Source organism: Oratosquilla oratoria, unplaced genomic scaffold (genome assembly GCF_046742065.1).
Source record: "Oratosquilla oratoria isolate Oo_2021 unplaced genomic scaffold, ASM4674206v1 SCAFFOLD174, whole genome shotgun sequence".
NCBI lineage: Eukaryota > Metazoa > Arthropoda > Malacostraca > Stomatopoda > Squillidae > Oratosquilla > Oratosquilla oratoria.
In genome coordinates this window covers 190,001-203,699 of record NW_027467527.1, presented here as the reverse complement: position 1 = coordinate 203,699, position 13,699 = coordinate 190,001, and the positions used below count along the sequence as shown (strand labels likewise).

Genomic DNA, 13,699 nt, shown 5'->3' with positions numbered 1-13,699 from the left:
TGCCTACGCTCCCCTGCACCCTATCCCGCCCTCTACTTGTGGCGCAAGTTTGGACCAAATCGCCCACCTTCGCATTTCCCCCCAAATTCCATGGGGCCCCCCCTTTGAGTTTTTTTGGGTTTTGGGTCATTTTGGTCACCGACACCGATTTACCCGCTATCACACCCACAGGTCCGGCAAGGCCTGGGATGCCCTCCACTGCAATCCCACACCAGGCGGGCACACGGGATCCCGGCCACAGGCACAAACGTCAAAAGGCACAACTTTGGAGGGCTCTCACCGCCACACCCTTGGTCTGACGATTCTCATGCCTACGCTCCCCTGCACCCTATCCCGCCCTCTACTTGTGGCGCAAGTTTGGACCAAATCGCCCACCTTCGCATTTCCCCCCAAATTCCATGGGGCCCCCCCTTTGAGTTTTTTTGGGTTTTGGGTCATTTTGGTCACCGACACCGATTTACCCGCTATCACACCCACAGGTCCGTCCTTTCATGGGATGCCCTCCACTGCAATCCCACACCAGGCGGGCACACGGGATCCCGGCCACAGGCACAAACGTCAAAAGGCACAACTTTGGAGGGCTCTCACCGCCACACCCTTGGTCTGACGATTCTCATGCCTACGCTCCCCTGCACCCTATCCCGCCCTCTACTTGTGGCGCAAGTTTGGACCAAATCGCCCACCTTCGCATTTCCCCCCAAATTCCATGGGGCCCCCCCTTTGAGTTTTTTTGGGTTTTGGGTCATTTTGGTCACCGACACCGATTTACCCGCTATCACACCCACAGGTCCGGCTAGGCCTGGGATGCCCTCCACTGCAATCCCACACCAGGCGGGCACACGGGATCCCGGCCACAGGCACAAACGTCAAAAGGCACAACTTTGGAGGGCTCTCACCGCCACACCCTTGGTCTGACGATTCTCATGCCTACGCTCCCCTGCACCCTATCCCGCCCTCTACTTGTGGCGCAAGTTTGGACCAAATCGCCCACCTTCGCATTTCCCCCCAAATTCCATGGGGCCCCCCCTTTGAGTTTTTTTGGGTTTTGGGTCATTTTGGTCACCGACACCGATTTACCCGCTACCCCACCCCCCGCTCCGGCTATGCCTGGGATGCCCTCCACTGCAATCCCACACCAGGCGGGCACACGGGATCCCGGCCACAGGCACAAACGTCAAAAGGCACAACTTTGGAGGGCTCTCACCGCCACACCCTTGGTCTGACGATTCTCATGCCTACGCTCCCCTGCACCCTATCCCGCCCTCTACTTGTGGCGCAAGTTTGGACCAAATCGCCCACCTTCGCATTTCCCCCCAAATTCCATGGGGCCCCCCCTTTGAGTTTTTTTGGGTTTTGGGTCATTTTGGTCACCGACACCGATTTACCCGCTATCACACCCACAGGTCCGGCAAGGCCTGGGATGCCCTCCACTGCAATCCCACACCAGGCGGGCACACGGGATCCCGGCCACAGGCACAAACGTCAAAAGGCACAACTTTGGAGGGCTCTCACCGCCACACCCTTGGTCTGACGATTCTCATGCCTACGCTCCCCTGCACCCTATCCCGCCCTCTACTTGTGGCGCAAGTTTGGACCAAATCGCCCACCTTCGCATTTCCCCCCAAATTCCATGGGGCCCCCCCTTTGAGTTTTTTTGGGTTTTGGGTCATTTTGGTCACCGACACCGATTTACCCGCTATCACACCCACAGGTCCGGCCAGGCCTGGGATGCCCTCCACTGCAATCCCACACCAGGCGGGCACACGGGATCCCGGCCACAGGCACAAACGTCAAAAGGCACAACTTTGGAGGGCTCTCACCGCCACACCCTTGGTCTGACGATTCTCATGCCTACGCTCCCCTGCACCCTATCCCGCCCTCTACTTGTGGCGCAAGTTTGGACCAAATCGCCCACCTTCGCATTTCCCCCCAAATTCCATGGGGCCCCCCCTTTGAGTTTTTTTGGGTTTTGGGTCATTTTGGTCACCGACACCGATTTACCCGCTATCACACCCACAGGTCCGGCTAGGCCTGGGATGCCCTCCACTGCAATCCCACACCAGGCGGGCACACGGGATCCCGGCCACAGGCACAAACGTCAAAAGGCACAACTTTGGAGGGCTCTCACCGCCACACCCTTGGTCTGACGATTCTCATGCCTACGCTCCCCTGCACCCTATCCCGCCCTCTACTTGTGGCGCAAGTTTGGACCAAATCGCCCACCTTCGCATTTCCCCCCAAATTCCATGGGGCCCCCCCTTTGAGTTTTTTTGGGTTTTGGGTCATTTTGGTCACCGACACCGATTTACCCGCTATCACACCCACAGGTCCGGCAAGGCCTGGGATGCCCTCCACTGCAATCCCACACCAGGCGGGCACACGGGATCCCGGCCACAGGCACAAACGTCAAAAGGCACAACTTTGGAGGGCTCTCACCGCCACACCCTTGGTCTGACGATTCTCATGCCTACGCTCCCCTGCACCCTATCCCGCCCTCTACTTGTGGCGCAAGTTTGGACCAAATCGCCCACCTTCGCATTTCCCCCCAAATTCCATGGGGCCCCCCCTTTGAGTTTTTTTGGGTTTTGGGTCATTTTGGTCACCGACACCGATTTACCCGCTATCACACCCACAGGTCCGGCAAGGCCTGGGATGCCCTCCACTGCAATCCCACACCAGGCGGGCACACGGGATCCCGGCCACAGGCACAAACGTCAAAAGGCACAACTTTGGAGGGCTCTCACCGCCACACCCTTGGTCTGACGATTCTCATGCCTACGCTCCCCTGCACCCTATCCCGCCCTCTACTTGTGGCGCAAGTTTGGACCAAATCGCCCACCTTCGCATTTCCCCCCAAATTCCATGGGGCCCCCCCTTTGAGTTTTTTTGGGTTTTGGGTCATTTTGGTCACCGACACCGATTTACCCGCTATCACACCCACAGGTCCGGCCAGGCCTGGGATGCCCTCCACTGCAATCCCACACCAGGCGGGCACACGGGATCCCGGCCACAGGCACAAACGTCAAAAGGCACAACTTTGGAGGGCTCTCACCGCCACACCCTTGGTCTGACGATTCTCATGCCTACGCTCCCCTGCACCCTATCCCGCCCTCTACTTGTGGCGCAAGTTTGGACCAAATCGCCCACCTTCGCATTTCCCCCCAAATTCCATGGGGCCCCCCCTTTGAGTTTTTTTGGGTTTTGGGTCATTTTGGTCACCGACACCGATTTACCCGCTATCACACCCACAGGTCCGGCAAGGCCTGGGATGCCCTCCACTGCAATCCCACACCAGGCGGGCACACGGGATCCCGGCCACAGGCACAAACGTCAAAAGGCACAACTTTGGAGGGCTCTCACCGCCACACCCTTGGTCTGACGATTCTCATGCCTACGCTCCCCTGCACCCTATCCCGCCCTCTACTTGTGGCGCAAGTTTGGACCAAATCGCCCACCTTCGCATTTCCCCCCAAATTGAGTTTTTTTGGGTTTTGGGTCATTTTGGTCACCGACACCGATTTACCCGCTATCACACCCACAGGTCCGGCAAGGCCTGGGATGCCCTCCACTGCAATCCCACACCAGGCGGGCACACGGGATCCCGGCCACAGGCACAAACGTCAAAAGGCACAACTTTGGAGGGCTCTCACCGCCACACCCTTGGTCTGACGATTCTCATGCCTACGCTCCCCTGCACCCTATCCCGCCCTCTACTTGTGGCGCAAGTTTGGACCAAATCGCCCACCTTCGCATTTCCCCCCAAATTCCATGGGGCCCCCCCTTTGAGTTTTTTTGGGTTTTGGGTCATTTTGGTCACCGACACCGATTTACCCGCTATCACACCCACAGGTCCGGCAAGGCCTGGGATGCCCTCCACTGCAATCCCACACCAGGCGGGCACACGGGATCCCGGCCACAGGCACAAACGTCAAAAGGCACAACTTTGGAGGGCTCTCACCGCCACACCCTTGGTCTGACGATTCTCATGCCTACGCTCCCCTGCACCCTATCCCGCCCTCTACTTGTGGCGCAAGTTTGGACCAAATCGCCCACCTTCGCATTTCCCCCCAAATTCCATGGGGCCCCCCCTTTGAGTTTTTTTGGGTTTTGGGTCATTTTGGTCACCGACACCGATTTACCCGCTATCACACCCACGGGTCCGGGGGGCCATGGCATGCCCTCCACTGCAATCACACACCAGTCACCCACACCCTATCCCTCCCACAGGCATAAACGTTATTTGGCGGAACTTTTCATGGCTCTGACGGCCACACCCTTGGTCTCACCATTCCTCTCTCAACGGTCATGTGCATGCCCTCCACTGCAATCCCTCACCAGTCACCCACACCCTATCCCTGCCACTGGCATAAACCTCAAAAGGCCCACCCTCGACCTGTGGGTGTCATAGCGGATAAATCGCTGCAGGTGACCATAATGACATCAATTTCACCCAAAATCCCAAAGCCACCGATTTGATCTAAACTTGTCCCACAAGGAGAGAGACGGATACATTGAACATCATCGTAGACATCAGAAGTCTCAGACCAAGGGTGTGGCGGTCACAGCCCTCCAAAATTGGGCCTATTCACCCAAGTAGTATCAAAAGGAGAGTAGCAGCGCATTTCACATTTTAACCATCTCTCATTCAAACACAAAATCTAACTGCAATCAAAACGAAAGTAAAAGCGCCCCATGCCTCCATACTACCCTCTCCGACTGCACATCTTCAACCCGCTTCCACCTTCAGAAGGGGTCACAGTGCACCTCAATTCCTTATACCCAGCCACCCGACAATAATCCATAGTCACATGCATGGCCTGTCGGACGTGTACTGAATTGGGGGAGAAGGATAGCATGTGGTTGGTATTATTAGTCATCCACGCCTGAACCTGGTGTTATACAATTGCTTAATGCGCACTCGGCAATTCCAAACCAGTTTCAAACTTAGATAACCCCTCGAGGGGGCACCTCGTTGCAGATTCGAACTCGGACCATTGGGCTTAATAGGTCCAGTCTTAGTCCGCTTGGCCATGGGTGCCCAATCTAATATCTATCTGGAACTTAATACAATGCTACAAAATTAACAATAACTTCTCTGTAATTTCACTCCAGATCAATTTTTGCAACCGTCTCCTTCAATTTATTCATCTCCTCCTTCTTCTCCTCCAATTTATTCATCTCCTCCTATTTTTCCCCCTCCACTCATACATTAATCAAAAACATTTGTACCCAGTATGGGAATCGAACCCAAGTTCTATAGCACTTTGCCACTATCATTTCCTTACATCCAGCTTGAACATGACGTATTATCTTCCTCATTTTCTTTCATTAGTCAATGGGTAACTATATCTTACACAGGTCACCCAAAAAAGTTACCAAGACATGAAAAATCACTGTATCACAAGAAACGGTTCAATCCTAATTACAATAGGTTCAATAAGGAGGGAAAATTTCATTGCCAAATTTGTAACCATTTTTAACCCTTTAAGACATGAAAAATGTAAGAAACATTACTACAAGGTTAACCCCCAAGATATTCCAAAGAAATCAAAACCAAAATGTCAGATATGTAACATAAGGCACAGTGAAACAAAAAAAAAAAAAAAACTTTTCAGATATTACATGTAAATAGTGTCTTTGCCTTTGATAATGATGAAAATAAAAGCCTGTATCCTTGAAGAATTACAAAAGGGAAAAAAGATCAAGATGTAAACCTTCTCTATATATCCGAGGAAGAAAATAACCACTATGTATCGGTGCAAGATTTGAGCCCATTTATTAATAAAAGTCATAATGGACGAGTTTTCCCTTGTTGATACTGTCTGCATCCCTTCTGAAAGAAGGAGGTACTTGATAAACATGAACCTGAATGTTCAGTCCATAAACCTGTACGAATGGAGGTTGTAGAGGGACCTATTGTTTTTAGATCATTCTTTAAAAAGATAGAACATCCTTTTGTAATATATAGCGATTTTGAAAGTACTCTTCATAGAATAAAAAGAAGTTGCCAGATGTCGCTAGCCATTTATAGAATCGTCCTGTTTTCAAAAAAGGATGTGTTTGTTGGATAATCATTTCACTTTGTGTTCAATTAATAATTAACAATTAGACTCTATAGGTAACGTTTATTCTAGTTCTAGTAAGGTATATAATTTCAAATATGATAATGATGCCATAAGATAGGGCTGTGCAGGAATTTGCAAATAGAAGTGCGTGTATCTGCAAAGATATAGTGACGTGCTGGGAGGTTGGTACGATGCATTGCATGTAGCTAGATAATGTAGGCCCTTGTGGACACTTAGTTGTAAGCCGAGGTATTTAATATATACTATAATAAGGAGCAATGTGCCTCCGTGTATACTTCTTTCTGTGTGTGGTTGTGTACGTAATGTCTGACAAATAAGATACGCCGGAAAAACCATCTTCTAGAAAAAGTCAAGATGAAAATAGTGTGATTCAAAACTTAAACCTTAAAAAAGACTAGGTTTAAACCTTGGCGTTTTATACCTATTAAATTTGACTCCTGGGAGTGTGCCACTGCCACGCCCTTGGACTCAGGCTGCTGATGTTTACCTTGCTGTGCACTTTGACCGATTCTCTCCCTGTGGGGCAAGTTTGGACCAAATCAGTCACCTTCGAATTTTCGGCTAAATTCATGGGGTCATTTTGGTCACTTGCTCCGATTTTCCCGCCATCTCACCCACAGGTTGAGGGCGGCTAGGGCTGCCGTGGAGTCCAATTTGACACCACTCAGGCCAACGGTATGGGTACCAGAGGCCAAAAGGTGATTACTGGGTGAAAAGGCCCAAATTTGGAAGGGTGCCACTGCCACGCCCTTGGACTCAGGCTGCTGATGTTTACCTTACTGTACACTTTGACCGACTCTCTTCCTGTGGGGCAAGTTTGGACCAAATCGGTCACCTTCGAATTTTCGGCTAAATTCATGGGGTTCCTATGAGAATTTTGGGATTTTGGGTTATTTTGGTCACTTGCTCCGATTTACCCGCCATCTCACCCACAGGTTGAGGGCGTCTAGGGCTGCCGTGGAGTCCAATTTGACACCACTCAGGCCAACGGTATGGGTGCCAGAGGCCAAAAGGCGATTACTGGGTGAAAAGGCCCAAATTTGGAGGGGTGCCACTGCCACGCCCTTGGACTCAGGCTACTCATGTTTACCTTGCTGTGCATTTTGACCGACTCTCTCCCTGTGGGGCAAGTTTGGACCAAATCGGTCACCTTCGAATTTTTGGTTAAGTTCATGGGGTCCTTTGAGATTTTTTGGATTTTGGATCATTTTGGTCATTTGCTCCGATTTACCTGCCATCTAACCCACAGGTCGTGGACGGCTAGGGCTGCCATGGAGTTCAATTTGACACCACTCAGGCCAACGGTATGGGTGCCAGAGGCCAAAAGGTGATAAGAGTCCAATTTGACACCTCCCAAGCCAACGGTATTAATGCCACAGGCACAAATGTGAATACTGGGTGAAAAGGCCCAAATTTGGAGAGGTGTCACCGCAACGCCTTTAGGCTCAGGCTGCTCATGTGTACCTTGCTGTGCATTGTGTCCGACTCTCTTCCTGTGGGGGCAAGGTTGGACCAAATCGTTCACCTTGGGATTTTGGGCTAAATTCATGGGGTTAATCCTTTCAATATTTTTGGATTTTGTGTCATTTTGGTCACCTGCTAAGTATCGACCATCGAAATTTGACCCTGGCGCCAGAGGCGGAAATGTGAAAAATCAGAGGAAAGGGTCAAATTTGGATGGTCGCTACACATAAGTCCTTGGGCCCAGGCTCCTTGCGTCAACCTCACGGTACACTGTGCCCGACTGTCTCCCTCCGAGGTCAATTTGGGCCAAATCGGCGACCTGCCCATTTTAGCCAAAATCTGTGGATCCCTTTTGGATTTTTTCATTTTGGTCACCTGCCCCGATTGGGCTACCATCTCACCCACAGGTCGAGGGCTACCTACCAGGGCTCATGTACATTCCACGTGGACACCGCTCGGGCCTGTTGGCCTGTAATGGCAGGCCAATTCCAGGAACTATTTCATCTGGTCACTCGTGATTTTCCTAGCATAGAAGAGCAAGGGCCGACGCCCTCTCTAGCCTTGCTCGTCAGGTCATAGACACTCAAGCTCCTGTAACCTGTGAAAGGTTACACCAATGGCAGGGAACATAAGGCCTCTTCGGACTTTCTTGCTTTAGTGAAGTCAAGAGATACTTACAGCATGGGGATGTAATCCCCTTTGGGAAGAGTCTCCGTGTACTCCCCATAAGGGAGAGAGTTCTTTGCTCTCTAGGGGAGAGTTGTGTGTGTGTATGTGACGCAGTCGCCGCATATATATGTCAATATGCCTATCTTTGCATGTCTGGTGTCAACTTTACAGTTAGATCATAGGTTTGGAATTTATACAATACTATTTGTCTTAGTTGTACTTTAGGTGTCTGCTTATTATCAGTAGATGTGCCTTGACATGATGTAGGGATTGGAGTTATAATTATGTACTTTGGTATGTATAAGGAAATGGTTAATCTGGTGTCACTATGTACTTTTTTCAGTAACATTTTGTTGGGCGGTGGTGTCATTATGTTGTATGTCTGAGTCTGATCTTTACAATTTATAAATGTGGATGTCAGCAAGATTAGAGGCATTGCAAAAGGGCCAGTGTCTGTTAGGTACCTTGCATACATATGGATCAAGTGTCAGGCATGTGATATATTGTAATATGTATTAGTGGTAAATGGATACATTCCCTCACCACAACAATGTACTTTCCACTAAAATTCTTCTGCATCATATAGGGAAAAGGGGAAAATGTGAATGTGGTACATTTAAAGGGACCACTTTATTGAGTGTACTTGGAAAGGCACATGGGAGGATCTTAACTGAGATGATTAGGAGAGGATCAGAGAGAACTGGTGAGAAACAGTGTGGGTGAAAGATGGAGGGTGCATCAAATTTTTGTAGAAAGGCACATTTAAGAAACGTCATGCTTTCTGGCCTGTTATGGATTTAAAGAAGGCTCATGATAGGTTTGACAGCAAGGCTTTTTGGGAGGAAATACAGATACATGGGACAAAGGAAAACCTCTTAAGTGCTGTCAAAAGCTTTTGCATCAGTATCAGAGCTTGTATTAGGGTTGGGATTGGTGGGAGCGGTCTGAGAAGGGGCTGCACCAGGGTTGGTCAATGCAAGGGTGATGGGCAGGGGATTGGAAATGGTTTGTGAGGGTTCACAGAAGTAGGTCAGTCAATTGTTTATTGATGCTGCCTCACTTGTGGCTGGGTCAGAGGGTCTAAGGCAGTTACAGAGTTTGGGAAGGTATGTGATAGCAAGAAACCGAAAGTAAATGTGGGTAAAAGCAAGGTTATGAGATATACAAGAGGTCAGGGTGGCAGTGTCAGGCAAATCTATATGGAGAGAGGTTAGCTTAAGTATTAAGGGTCACACATAGCTGGGAATAGTGGGAGGTAAACTGTTGAGTGAGGGAAGCAAGTCAAGGTTTTTGGGAAAAGCGTAATGAAAACTAGGTATCTAGGGATGGATTCAAAGAGAAGACTATATAAAGGGTACAATTTAAGGGAGCCAGAAATGACAAATTTAAATAGGTTTGAAATGAAGTGTTTGAAAGTATAGTAGGGTTACAAAGATGGATAGCATGAGAAATGGGGTCAAGAGGAGAGTTGGGGTGGAGAGGGAGCTGTCAGATAGGGCCCATGAAGGGATACTGGAGAGAATGAGTAAAAAAAAGATAAAAAAAAAAGAGAAGGCAGAGTTGTAAACCTCAGGGAAAGGCCAAGAATGACATGGATGGATGTTTATCTTTCACATCATCCCATACCCATGCATGTTGAACAACCAAGGTGACATTACACAACCCTGGCACACATTTCTAAGTGGAGTCAAGAGTGGCAGATGTTGCTGTGGAAAGGTGTTTGTGCATATGTGAAGGGTCATGTGTATTTAGGGCATATGTCAAGGCCTAACTCTGCTCTGATGTTGCTAGCTTGCTGAAGATGAGACAATGCAGGTGCCTGTGAACTGCTCTCCTGAACATAATGTAAAGGATAGGAGTTGGAGTGTTCTTAAAGAGCATGTGAACATAAGGCCTGTTCCAGAGACTAGGTACCCCCATAAGGTAGGGTGTTATTGTCTTTTTTTTTTTCCTTAGGTTTTCTAGACAGATGGCTAGTGAATGGTTTCTCTCAGGGGACATCATGCCTGTGGGGTCCATCTTTTCACTACCCTGTAGCCACCACTCAATGCTGCAATTTCTGAACACCTTACAGAAAACCATGAAAATAAGCATAACTTGTTGAAAAATACATTTATTAACACTACTGAGTACTATAGTCATACACAGCTTCATACATTACTTACAAAAATCCTTCCTAGTCTTTTGTTATTCAAATTCTAATGTGTTTACCAAGTACAGTGACCTAGACCTTGACCCAAATTTTCAATAAGGGTCATTGGGAGTCTTGAAACCAACCATCTTGCAGGTTTCTTCAACTGTCCTTTCTCCTTGCCCATGATATTCTTTGTAAAGTGTAAGATATCTGGAAAGAAAGAAAAAACAATCAATAAAACTGACATACAATTAGGTAAACATGACATTACCAAGCCAAATTAAGTCCTTCAGGGTATATGCTAGTTCTACAGTGGGCTATCTGTATAATTTTTTGTATACATTTTTACATTATTACAAATCAATCCAGTGGAAAAAGTAATGGCAGTTCCAAAATCAATTGTAAAACTCGGGGCTGTGGAGTTGATAATCAAAACCTCTGACTTTGACTCCTCTATATGTAGAAATACTCAAATTACTCCCATCCTACATATATCAACCAATTTTAGTCTCAACCATTGTCTTGTACCAGCCAATTTTCAAATATCTTGCAATGTTTAAAACTTGAGTTATTCATAACTCTAGTACTGTAAAACCCTAATTTTATATTTGTAGCTGAAAAAAAACATTTCAATACTTTATTAACCCTTTACAAAGTGAGTGACCATATATAACCATTAACAGATATTGAAAATGGTGCCCACTGCGTCCCATGTAGAGTAAACCAATATGTCATCAATCCTGAGCCGATCACTATGTCTCTGGCTACCAGTCAGGGTGACGTCACAGCCTCCTCTGCCTCTCTCATTGGCTGGCCTGGGACACAAAACTCAATTACTCTCTAGACACAATGAAGGATTTTTTTTCCACTTGTTGTCCTAGCGCCCATGGCCTCTTCCCCCTTTCATAATGTAAGTAGATGATACCCTGATATGATACAGTTGAATAGTTAAACTTTAACCTGATGTGTCATTTGCATAGCAAAGGCAGAATTTTGTGAAAAACATGAGTGAAAATAGGGGTGACATTTTTTTAACATGTGCCTGGTAGTCTATTGTTTTTGAAATGGCCAGTTGATTAAATATGATCCCTTGGCTTAGTAAGGGATAAAATCAATTATTGTTTACATACAACTTTTAATATTTAAAGCTCCATGTAACCAATCATTTTGATTTTAGACATTGTTCATGGTGAACCTATGCCCAAATTTTGCTGAATTTTTCATGGGGGACTTATGGCCAGTTTTTATTGGAATTCATTGTCCAGGGGAAAATTATGCCCTTTTATAAGTTCATTACAAAGTTTCTAATGTTATTCTCTTTCTTTCCAGCTTCCTCGTTATATGTTTTACCCCAGGAGTAAGGCCTAATAGATTACACTAATTCCTCTGGACCTAAGCATCAGTGCCAATGATTCTTTGGGTGGCAAGGGATGATGATGAAGACTCTCAATTTGTGCCCATCTCACATGACCCAAGTTCCCCAGGCCCCGGCAACGAGCCTCCTGCCAAGAGGTGGTGTACTGCACCACTCTTTGAGGAGGAGGACCATGAGGAGGAGGACAACCGACAGGAGGAAGAGGAAGAAGAGGAGGCCAACAGGAAGGGCATCGGTAAGGGCACAGCCAAGACCAAACGCAGGAAAAAAGATTGCCCTTTATCTGTGGCCCACAACCTGCAAGGAGGACATCAGCAATCCCCTCTGCCCACTTGCAACTACCAGCCACCTACATATGTATAGACCACCCAGGAGTATTTCTACAGGTTCTTTACCCTACAGATCATCAAGCACAAAACCTATCAAATGAACCTCTATGCCATTCAAAAAGATCTTGCCACAACTTTCTCTACCACTGAACATGAGATCTCCAAATTCATGGCCATTCTGCTCTACATGGGGACTGTGCAATGTCCCTCCATGGGCACCACAGTACCACAAGTGGCTGACATCATGTCCTCAAAATGCTTTGGACTACTCTGACGAATCATTCACTTGGATGACCGCATTGTCAACAGCTACCCAGGATGTAACACTTCACCCCATACCATACAACACATAATGGAAGACTGCATTATACACAATCATGCACTCAAACAACACAACATACACTCTATAAAGGATTTGTGGGAAAACCCACTTTCGGCTGTGGCATTCCTTGGGGAGACGGGACTGCTCGTTCAGACAGTATAGGGAACGACAACAACAACAACGACAACACCCAGCTTCACAGCACAGTAGACAGCTTCTTCAAGGTACAGCAAAATTTAATACAAAATCTCTATAAATCCCAAAGCATATTGATTATATCAAAATAAGATATGCTTATTATTTTTGCTTAGGAACAGAACTGCACTAAAGCCTCATCTCATTAGGTAATAAAAACCCTTAAATGTAATCTGATCATCTTTACAGCACAAATAAATAATTATTTGTACACAAGTCTTTTAGCTCCTTCATATCTCACAAAGCACAGAGAAACTGAGTGACAGACATACACTGAGTGACTTTTTGTATAACAGGACATATATCTTTACCTACTTTCCATAGCCGTTTCTAGCATATATATAATCAGTGTGTAAATTTACTGCTACAAATGAACTCATGATTTTATATAGAAAAACATGAAAAATATAACATGATGCAGTATATAGAAAGTAAAAATGAAATTATAGTACTAAAAAAGAAACAAAACTGGCAACATATCACTCATGGCTAGCTGGACATATGTAATGTGTGAAAGCTTAGAGGTGCGATGAATTCACCAGCCACCACACCACTGCTATTGATTTAATGAACTTTATTTCTACTACAGATTAGGAGAGGATCATGAGAAAACAGAGAAGGTAGTTGGTAAAGAGCAGTATGGGTTTAGCAAAAGTAGAGGATGCGTGGATCAGATTTTTGTAGTAAGGAACATTTGTGAGAAGGTTTTGACTAAAGTAAGGATGTTTTTTGGGGCCTTTATGGATTTGGAGAAGGGCTTATGACAGGGTACACAGGAAGGCACTGTGGAAGGTATCGAAGATATATGGGATCAGGGAAAAGCTATTTAGGTCAGTCAGGAGTTTTTATGTCAGGAGTAGAGCCTATGATATAATTAGAAATGAAGAGAGTGAGTGATTTGAGGTAAAGGTGGGGCTATGTCAAGGCAATGTTATATCCCCCATGGCTGTTCAATGTGTACATGGATGGGGTGGTATGGGAAGGTAATGTGCACAGGAGTGATGGTTAAAGAAAATGGAGAGAAGTGAGAGGTGAGCCAGTTGCTCTTTGCTGATGACACTGTGATTGTGGAAGGGCCAGAGGAGAGATTAAGACAGTGATGGAATTAAGGAAGGTATGTGATAG

The 13,699-nt window shown here is 46.9% G+C and overlaps 1 protein-coding gene across 1 annotated transcript; it reads left to right on the top strand.

Annotated features, from left to right (window-relative positions):
* The first annotated feature begins 9,908 nt into the window (after positions 1-9,908).
* LOC143022777 (uncharacterized) lies at positions 9,909-12,731 on the top strand. The gene is made up of 3 exons (XM_076181127.1): positions 9,909-10,142; positions 11,037-11,263; positions 11,683-12,731. The coding sequence occupies exon 3, from the start codon at positions 11,762-11,764 to the stop codon at positions 12,089-12,091; it is 330 nt and encodes a 109-aa protein (XP_076037242.1). The 5' UTR covers positions 9,909-10,142; positions 11,037-11,263; positions 11,683-11,761; the 3' UTR covers positions 12,092-12,731.
* Positions 12,732-13,699: the final 968 nt, after the last annotated feature.

Bases quoted from the DNA above. Each gene is read 5' to 3' on its own strand.
- LOC143022777 (XM_076181127.1), top strand. From the start codon at position 11,762: ATGATTCTTTGGGTGGCAAGGGATGATGATGAAGACTCTCAATTTGTG.